The sequence below is a fragment of the Myotis davidii genome, unplaced genomic scaffold (genome assembly GCF_000327345.1).
Source record: "Myotis davidii unplaced genomic scaffold, ASM32734v1 scaffold799, whole genome shotgun sequence".
Classification (NCBI taxonomy): Eukaryota; Metazoa; Chordata; class Mammalia; order Chiroptera; family Vespertilionidae; genus Myotis; species Myotis davidii.
The window spans coordinates 736000-746328 of record NW_006290670.1 but is presented as its reverse complement, the minus strand read 5'-3'; the positions used below and the strand labels follow the sequence as shown (position 1 = coordinate 746328).

General features: G+C 59.3%; 1 protein-coding gene across 3 annotated transcripts in view; it reads left to right on the top strand.

Annotated features, from left to right (window-relative positions):
* GRIK4 (glutamate ionotropic receptor kainate type subunit 4) overlaps nt 1-10329 on the top strand; it is a 249226-nt gene that overhangs the window by 58821 nt on the left and 180076 nt on the right. For 2 of the 3 annotated variants that reach the window (XM_015563865.1, XM_015563862.1), the window contains exon 2: nt 2570-2701. In XM_015563865.1, coding sequence (XP_015419351.1) covers nt 2620-2701 — 82 coding nt within the window. In that variant the 5' untranslated portion in view covers nt 2570-2619. Of the gene's footprint in view, nt 1-2569; nt 2702-10329 lie in introns of those variants that run through there. The other variant, XM_015563864.1, reaches the window with a different exon arrangement.

Genomic DNA, 10329 nt, shown 5'->3' with positions numbered 1-10329 from the left:
CACACACCCCTGCCCATACCTCTGCACACACCCAAGCACACGTCCCTGCACACACCCTTGCACACACCCCTGCACAAATCCCTGCACACACCCCTGCACAAACCCCTGCACACACCCCTGCCCATACACCTGTACATACCCCTGCCCACACCCCTGCACACACCCAAGCACACGCCCCTGCACACACCCCTGCACAAACCCCTGCACACACCCGAGCACACGCTCCAGCCAACACCCCTGCCCACATCCCTGCACAAACCCCTGCACATACCCCAGCACACGCCCCCTGCATACACCCCCTGCACACATCTCAGCACAAACCCTTGCACATACCCCTGCACACACCCCTGCTCTGAACCCCTGTACAAACCCCCTGCACACACCCCGGCGCCAGCACCAGGAATGAGGGAGGTTCTGGACCGGATTCGCCAACAGCATGGTTGTCTTGGCCCTTGACGTTCTGCTGTCTCCCAGTAGCAGACACTTGTTTGAGACCTTCCTTTCATAAACAACTATTTTGTGTTAAGTAGACTCTGAGGGTACAACTGTAGCTGGAAACAGTTTTTGTCCCTAAGAAGCCCACACGCCTCCCAGGTACAGACACATAAACAGCAGCTACAGCGGAAAGGAGGCCCACTATGGCACCTCTCAGAGCATACACCCCTGCACACACCCCTGCCCATACCCAGCATGGGGGTGGGGGTTGGAGAGGAGCTCCTCAGGGGAGAGACCAGTTTGCACAGGAGCTGTGAGCTGCTGGCTGTGCTGGGCACTGAGTGTGTGTGTGGCGGGGGAGGACGTCATTCATACAACTCTACTGAAGGATAGCTCACAGAAAGTGATGTTACCACAAGCATTTAGCTCAATGCGGTTTCACAAAGCGGGCACACTTGTGTTACCAGCACCAAGAGTGAGAATCAGACGTCACTGCCACCCTCAGGCCACCCCGCAGGCCCCTCCGTCACCGCTCTCCCCAAGGGTGGCTGCTGGCAGCGCAGGCTCCTGTCTGGCGGCTTCTGTCCTGTGTGAGCAGGATCACACTGGACATGTTTTTCTGTGCCCGCTTTCTTTTGCTCAATATGATGTTTATGAGATTCATCATTAGTCATTTTCATTTCCACACACCATTCCATACATGACATTTCTCCACTTTGCTCTTAGACTTCGGGCTAGTCTCCAGTTTGGGGGTCTTGAGGGTGGAAATTCTGTACGTCCTGGGGGGCACACACCTATGTGTCCATTGCATGTGGGTTCTGAGAGGAGCTGCTGGTGCTGGGGTGCGGGCTCTGAGAGGAGCTGCTGGTGCTGGGGTGCGGGCTGTGGGAGGAGCTGCTGGTGCTGGTGTGCAGGCTGTGGGAGGAGCCCATTGCATGTGGGTGCTGAGAGGAGCTGCTGGTGCTGGGGTGCGGGCTCTGAGAGGAGCTGCTGGTGCTGGGGTGCGGGCTGTGGGAGGAGCTGCTGGTTTTGGGGTGAGCAGCTCCAGGAGATGGCTGTACTGTGTGCTCCCAGGGACACCACAGGAGGGTCCCATCTCCTGCGACACCTGCCTTGTTTTGTTAAAGAGGCAACTGGTGCATGTGGACTGGCTCCCTGTTGTGGTTTAAAGTGGCATTTTCCTGAAGCCCAGTGAAGCTGAGGACTTTTTAAACATGCTCGGCCTTTGGCTATAGCTGTTAGGGAAGTCTGGCCTGTCTTGGCCCATGCTCCTATGGAGTGTCCGTGTGGGTAGTGGGAGGAGAGCTGTGTTAATACTGCTTTCCTGGCCCAGGGCGACCCAGGAGTAGCAGGGCCTGGTGCTCACCAGCCGCCCTCACCCCATGAGGGGGCCGAGCTGGCGGCCACAGACTCTGGCCTCAAGGATTGGAAAGGATTCAGCGGGGGACACACCCTGCTGCCCTCCACGAGGCAGCCCCTGGAGGTGCTGCTTTGACATCAGAGGTCCCCTGCCCTCGGCAGGAGGAGAAGGCTTTGGGAGGAGGATGGGGAGGGTCACTTTCGGCAGGTGGCAGGAGCAGGTGTGGAAACCGCTGACCCCTGGGGAAGCGCTTCTACCCATTGGGCTGGGGAGGAGCTGACATGGGAGCAGGCCCTCCTCAGCCCATTGGTCAGGGGAGCAGGAAGCTTCTATTTGCTTGAGGCCGCGATCCCAGGACAGGTGGCTGAGCCGGTGAGGGAACTGGCTGAGGGATCAGGAGGCTCCTCATGAAGGCACAGCTGGTGCACGAAGATGACTGAACCGGCCCTTCCCATGCCTCCCAGGGAGCAGCGTGTGCGGCCAGCGAGGGCACAGCCCTGCCGCTCCTCCATGGCAGATGAAGGTCTCCCCCGCCCCCCTCAACTGGAGTTTTTTAAAAAGTGGAGCCTGTGACCCATTTGGCCCCAGAGCAACCGCCTGCCCCACTTTGCTGGGGAGGAAGGATTCGAACCTGAGCTTGTAGAGGGAGGACAGAGGCCAGAGCCGCGTGGGCACTGCAGCAGAGCTGGGTGGGTGGGGCGGTGTCTGGGTCACCAGGCTGAGTGGGTGGCTCTGGCAGGGATGCAGGCCTCACGCTCTGGTCCTGTCTTGCAGAGTCATGTCATGCCCAGGCCGGCAGCGGGCTCCATGAGGATTCCTAGAAGATGCCCCAAGTCTCCGCACCTCTGGTGCTGCTTCCTGTGTGGCTTGTGACAGTGGCCTGCAGTCCCCACGCCCTGAGGATTGGTAAGTGCTGCGCAGCCGGCTCCCCAGGGCTTGCTGGCCCAGGTGACACTCTCTCTCAGCACCCCAAGTGTCTACAGGGGACCTTCTACTATGTCCCCTCAAGTTTGGCTGGGCCTGGGTGGTGGGGGTGGAGCCGCTGGCAGGCGCCCACTGTGATGAGAATAATGACTCTGCTAAGTTTCCATGACAGCCTGTGACCACGAAAGGGGCAGCTGTTAGTTGAGGAGAAGGAGGGATGGCCCTGGGGATTCCAAGTGCAGGGAGATCCGAGAAGAGAGATAATCTTGTTGATGGAAGAACGCTTCCTCAGGGTGTGCTTGGGCAGAGGCCAGGGAGGCTTGGGGTGTCCCTGGTTGACTGCGCGGTGGACCCTGGACTTGGCATCTGCTTAAAGCTCCCAAATCCCCCCAGTTAGGGCCAAGACGGCCCTGAGGTCTCAGAAGTTGGAACAGTGGGAAGCCGAGGTAGGCGGGGCAAGCCTCTGGCCAGGGCAGGCGCATGGCCAGGGCCAAGCTGCCGGTCTTCCAGCTGCTCCAGGTTACCTGGTGGCACCTGCTCCCAGGTCCACAGCAGCGGTGGGTGGCACTCAGCACTGGGACACATGATTCAGTGTCCCCACTGCCCTGGGCTCGCCACTCTACGAGCATGCTTCATTTCCACTGAAACTCCAACACCCAACTCACTTTTGCTTAGCAGCAATGCACAATGGTTCACGTCCTTAAGATGTGTAATTTATAAGATGCCTACAGTTACTCTGCGTTTGCTGCAAGGTGTCCCCCTCCTCTAGGGAGCTGATAAAGTGTAACCATCAACTTCCATTTGTCGCCCATGGGAGGTGGAAGCCGATGGAGTGGAGCTGGCAGCGCCTGGGGCCTGGCCCCGGCCCCGTGGTCCTGGAGGAGCAGGCAGTGAGCAGACAGCTCCTTTCTTGTGGCTGTGCCAGCAACAGGGCTTCCAGGGACCCGCAGGCTCTCCAGCCCACACTCGAGCATTGCTTGTCCAGTTCCTCAAGACTCTCTGGACTCAGTGTGGGCTCATCCCTGGCCTCTGGGGCTGATTTCCACCAGGCCCCACTGCCCGGCCAGGCAATGTGGGCTTCAGCTCCAGCCGAGGCCATGGAGCAGAATTAGGCCCATGGAGGGAAGGAAGGAAAACTGAACCAGCCCTGCCAGGACCCCTTTGTCTGTCTCCTTGGTTATCTGGGAGCCAGGAGTTCTAACTCTCCCAGAGCCTCCAGTTGGAAAGGAGGTGTCTCCAGCTCAGTGAGGATCTGCAGTGGGGCAGGGACAGGTGAGGACAGGAAGGGACAGGTGGGGACAGGAAGGGACAGGTGGGGACAGGGGGACAGAAAGGGACAGGGGGACAGTTGGGGACAGGTGGGCACAGGAAGGGACAGGTGGGGACAGGCAGGGACAGGAGGGGACAGGGGTGACAGGCGGGGACAGGGGTGACAGGCGGGGACAGGGGTGACAGGCGGGGACAGGGGTGACAGGCGGGGACAGGGGTGACAGGCGGGGACAGGGGTGACAGGCGGGGACAGGGGTGACAGGCGGGGACAGGGGTGACAGGCGGGGACAGGGGTGACAGGCGGGGACAGGGGTGACAGGCGGGGACAGGGGTGACAGGCGGGGACAGGGGTGACAGGCGGGGACAGGGGTGACAGGCGGGGACAGGGGTGACAGGCGGGGACAGGGGTGACAGGCGGGGACAGGGGTGACAGGCGGGGACAGGGGTGACAGGCGGGGACAGGGGTGACAGGCGGGGACAGGGGTGACAGGCGGGGACAGGGGTGACAGGCGGGGACAGGGGTGACAGGCGGGGACAGGGGTGACAGGCGGGGACAGGGGTGACAGGCGGGGACAGGGGTGACAGGCGGGGACAGGGGTGACAGGCGGGGACAGGGGTGACAGGCGGGGACAGGGGTGACAGGCGGGGACAGGGGTGACAGGCGGGGACAGGGGTGACAGGCGGGGACAGGGGTGACAGGCGGGGACAGGGGTGACAGGCGGGGACAGGGGTGACAGGCGGGGACAGGGGTGACAGGCGGGGACAGGGGTGACAGGCGGGGACAGGGGTGACAGGCGGGGACAGGGGTGACAGGCGGGGACAGGGGTGACAGGCGGGGACAGGGGTGACAGGCGGGGACAGGGGTGACAGGCGGGGACAGGGGTGACAGGCGGGGACAGGGGTGACAGGCGGGGACAGGGGTGACAGGCGGGGACAGGGGTGACAGGCGGGGACAGGGGTGACAGGCGGGGACAGGGGTGACAGGCGGGGACAGGGGTGACAGGCGGGGACAGGGGTGACAGGCGGGGACAGGGGTGACAGGCGGGGACAGGGGTGACAGGCGGGGACAGGGGTGACAGGCGGGGACAGGGGTGACAGGCGGGGACAGGGGTGACAGGCGGGGACAGGGGTGACAGGCGGGGACAGGGGTGACAGGCGGGGACAGGGGTGACAGGCGGGGACAGGGGTGACAGGCGGGGACAGGGGTGACAGGCGGGGACAGGGGTGACAGGCGGGGACAGGGGTGACAGGCGGGGACAGGGGTGACAGGCGGGGACAGGGGTGACAGGCGGGGACAGGGGTGACAGGCGGGGACAGGGGTGACAGGCGGGGACAGGGGTGACAGGCGGGGACAGGGGTGACAGGCGGGGACAGGGGTGACAGGCGGGGACAGGGGTGACAGGCGGGGACAGGGGTGACAGGCGGGGACAGGGGTGACAGGCGGGGACAGGGGTGACAGGCGGGGACAGGGGTGACAGGCGGGGACAGGGGTGACAGGCGGGGACAGGGGTGACAGGCGGGGACAGGGGTGACAGGCGGGGACAGGGGTGACAGGCGGGGACAGGGGTGACAGGCGGGGACAGGGGTGACAGGCGGGGACAGGGGTGACAGGCGGGGACAGGGGTGACAGGCGGGGACAGGGGTGACAGGCGGGGACAGGGGTGACAGGCGGGGACAGGGGTGACAGGCGGGGACAGGGGTGACAGGCGGGGACAGGGGTGACAGGCGGGGACAGGGGTGACAGGCGGGGACAGGGGTGACAGGCGGGGACAGGGGTGACAGGCGGGGACAGGAAGGGACAGGCGGGACAGGAGGGGGCAGGAGGGGGCAGGAGGGGAAGTGGGCCGTGGAATCACAAGGAGCTGACCCTTGGCCCCTGGCTGCTAGGTGTGGATTCTCGCCTTTGTGCACAACACTAGTTAGGTCTGCACCCATGGAGCTAGGCCAAGCAACGTTGTGAGAGTTTGATTTCATCGCCTTCCCTCCAGTGGGCAGACCCAGTGTGTGGTGTTGCCCCAGGAGTGGTTGGGCTCCTTTATATAGGGGAGAAGTGTGAATTGTAGGGTCGGAGGTGGGTGCACCAGTCAGCCAAGGGAGGAGAGTGCGCTGGTGGGTCAGGCTGCCGGGATTCACCTTGTCTTGCTTCTGCAGCTGCGGACGGCTGCTCCGAGTGATGGGACAAGGCTTATAACAATATGGATCCTAGAAGGAGAGATTGCGGGAGAGCACCCTCACATACACGGATGCAGCAGATTGTAGAGGGTGTTTACCACAGCTGGGACGTGGAGCAGGGCGGATGGGAAAGGAGCCCAGGCCACTGCTTCGGCTCATTGGGAAGTCAGAGAAACGGGGGCCTTGGGGACAGAGCGAGGGGTTTGCCTGGGACAAGCAGCTGCTGCCCACTGCTGCCCTGGTTACAAGCCTCGTGGGGTCCCTTAGTGCCAGGAGCCAGTCCATCCTTGCTGTTTCAAGGGACCTGGCATATATGGCATACTGTTCTTACTATGTTTGCTCACCTTCTTGGCGCTATGTGTTTTAACCAAGGTCACCTCTCTGAGAAAGGTTGTTTCCCCAGGTAGAGATTTTCCCCTGAAGTTAAGGAGGGGACAGAACCTACACAGAACCTAGAGACAGAAGAACTTCGCTGGAGAGAACATGGCAAAAGATCCTGGACAGAACCTGGCTACAGAACTTGGTTGGAGAACCTAGACAGAACCTGGCTGAAGAACCCGGCTACAGAACCTGGCAACCGAACCTGGCTGGAGAACCTAAAGAACCTGGCGAGAGAACCTAGCAGGAGAACATGGACACAGAACCTGGCTGGAGATCCTAACCAGAACTTCGCTGGAGATCCTGACCAGAACTTGGCTAGAGAACCTGACTGGGCTGCTGATCAACTGAATGCTGTCTCTGTGTCATTCTTTCTTCGCCGACTCCGTCCACACCTATGGGGAACCCCTGGACCTGCTGGGGTTGGACCCCAGCACCTTAGGGTTATGAGATAAGTGCCTGTGAGGGAAGAAGCGGGTGCTTGGGGGTGCAGGTGTGCTCCTGGGAGGGAGAGCGCGAGCTAGACCTTCGTTTTAGAGGTGTTATAGGCTGAGCATTTAGGGAGGTCTTAGGGGAGGATCTCAATAGAATGCCCATCAGTTTTGTGCAGATGTACCCAGATGAGTTATTCCCTAACTCCATCTGTCCTTGGGTGTGGTTGGCAAATGTCATTAATTGGGCTTCTGTTATCTGTCTCCCTGAGTGGGGTGACTTAAGCTATTGACCCTCTGGTGTCCCTGGCTCAGGGAAGATGGGACTTACCAGTGGCTCAAACTGCTTGGCATCTAGATCTTCCAGATGCTGCAAACTGTCTGGGCTTCCCTGTCCGCCTGGTCCCTTTTCCCTCATTTATTTTTATCTGGGGTTTCTTCCCACCTCCAGCCTCAGAGTTGATGGCTGCGAGAGGAGGCGACGCGTGGGCCTGGGAGGCTCAGATGATGAGCGCACCCTCTCCACCCTCAGCCAGCTCCTCCAAGGGACAATATGGCTGTTTGTGGAAAGGCAGTCGGACCCATGGCCCTGCCTGGGACTGCAGTTTCACTCAGTGAGGCACAGGTGGCCATGCAGCCCTGACCTCTAGCACAGTGTCCAGCCACAGAATGAGGTTTGGGGTAAGAGAAAGGGGTTTTATTTATGGTGGTGAGGCTTCCCCCCAACTCCCCAAACTCTCACACATGTCAGCCTCTCTAGTCATTGATCAAAATGTCTTTTGAGTTTGCTTTTGTCCCTCTTAGTCCTCTGAGCGGTGACTTTGGGAGCAAAAGTTAATAAATCCTCTGAGAAGCCCTAACCGGTTTGGCTCAGGAAAGAGCGTGTCGGCCTGCGGACTCAAGGGTCCCAGGTTCGATTCCGGTCAAGGGCACGTACCTATGTGGACTCTTGGTTGCCAGTGGTAGTGATCTGACTCAGTTGTCCTCTTACCAAAAGCGGCTGATCGATGTTTCTCTCTCATCGATGTTTCTAACTCTCTATCCCTCTCCCTTCCCCTCTGTAAAAAATCAATAAAATATATTTAAAAAAAAATAAATGCTCTGAGAAGACCCCACTATCTCGCCGGCCCCGTGACTGAAGGGACCATCATTCCTTAGGGCGACAGTGGATTCTAAGGACAGCGTTTCCCATCCTGCTGCCTTCACAGATGAGGAAGGTGGTCCAAAGAGGGCAGCGATTTGGCCAAGGTAACAGAGCAGGCAGGTGGCCAGAGCGCTGGCAGCCGGCCCGGGACCCAGCGGTCTCCTCGCTCCTCCAACCGCGCTCTCCCTGGCCGCCAGCTGCGTCCTCAGCGCTTGGGCAGCAGCATCACTGTCCGCAGCGGGCAGGCAGCAGTTGTCTCTTGTGGGTCCCTCCCGTCCTGTTTCTCATGTTAGTAAACGTTACACTCGCCCTGATCATATTAAGGACTCAGTACTTGTCAGTCCAGGGAACCTAGGCTTTCAGCCTGCTCCTGTCTCAGATCATCTGGAGGGTTCCCTGGGGTGCGGCCACCTCCTGCCGTGCCTGCTAGTTCTTCATTCCACTCCCATCTTTGGTCTCAAAACTCCTTCTCCTCCTCCCCGACCACCACCACCAACACTGGCTGAAATAGCCCATCCTCATTTCACCGTGTGCTTCACAGGGAGAATTCCTCTTTTTTCTACCTTTCTCCCATTTTCCTGGTTTCAGCACGTACTGGTTGTGCTGTAATAGTCATGGTATTTTCCCACCGGTCGCTGAACTGCACAGAGAGCAACCCCCTGACCCAGTACCCAGTGCAGTGGGGTATTGCACAGTCAGTGTGTGTCAGGGCAGATGGGTCCATGGCCTTCAGAGACTTGGGTCCCAGGAACATGCTTGCTGTCATTGTTTTAAAGTACTTTCTTCTGGCCGTACCTATGCTAACAGAGGCAGATATCCTGGGAGGAAACAGGAGAGAGAGAGGGAGAGAGAGAGAGAGAGAGAGAGAGAGAGAGAGAATTTTTTGAGTATCAGGCACCGAGGATGTGGTGCTAAACAATAACCAATGGTCGCCATCCCACGCCCCCTTGGCAAGGCCCCACTTGCTGCCACGTGCTAGGCCAGGTGTCTCAACCAGGCCAGGCACCTGCAGGTTTGGGGGAGGCAGTGCAGCTGGAGATTTGACAGGATCATCCTGGTGCAGAGGCACTGACACTGGACTTGTCTCCAAAGCTGCTCTGCTTTGCTCTGCGGCAGCAAGTGCGCCCTGGCTGTGGGGAGAGCGCTGGGTCACAGCAGTCACATGCAGCACCGTGTTCATCGGTGACAGATGTAAGGATGGGAGCATTACTGCTAATATAGTCTCTTGCTTTTCTTTGATTATTTTACCTACAAATAATGTCCTAAGGGCACAAAGGCCGTCTGTTGGATGCAGACACACACAGACTTACGGTCCAGAGCTTGCTCATGGGGGCAGAGCCCTGCTCGCCAAGGTGGTCTCGACACACTAGGCAGGTGCGGGGACGGGGGCCCGGATGACACATTTGGGCGTCTCTAGCCAGTGCCACTGTGTATGGACATCCAGCCGCCAGGGTGTGTTAGCAGCACACTCACCTCCGGGAGATGATACCCTTAGGAATGCCCTCAAATCCATGGGCGCAGGAAAGTGAAGGACAAATGGGTTTTAAAGTCTAAAGATTTGGTTGCATCCAGGTGGTGCGGCTTGGGGCAAACTGCTTCACCCGCCCAGCTCATTCCAATGGAGGTGACAAGAGGTGCCTCTTGGAGCTTCGGGAGCATGAAATGAGATGCTGTGAGTGAGGGGTGGAGCGCTCCCTGCCTCACACAGCAAGTGTTCAGCAGTGCCTTTCTGAAATCAATAAAAAAATATTTTTTTTTAAAAAGGGAAGAGAGTGAAGGACGCCTCTCAGACCGCCACAGGGTGGACAAGTCGAACCAGGAGACAGCTGTGGTGGTGGGTCCTGAATATACTGTTGCTTGTACATTATTGATGGATGAGGGCGAAAAGCTACCAGGGCCAGTTTGTCAAACTCAAGCTCTCACAAAACCAGGCCGAGCTAAAGAGAACAGGCAAGTAATGGCAATGGGAGTTGCTTTCTTAAACATATCCTGAGTGATCTTTGGGAAGACACTGGGAAAGGTCCCAGCGGCTGGGGTATCAGAGATGAAGGGACGGGGCTGTTGTTTCCTAACTAAAAGCCACAGATAAGAGGCTGCTTTCCCAATACGTGTGGGAGGCGGCCGCCTGTGTGCATTTGTGCTGCAGCGGCCCGGGCTCCCTGGGCTCTCGTGTTGCCCCTCCGTACATGCTGTGGTCTGCGGGATCTGCTGCCATT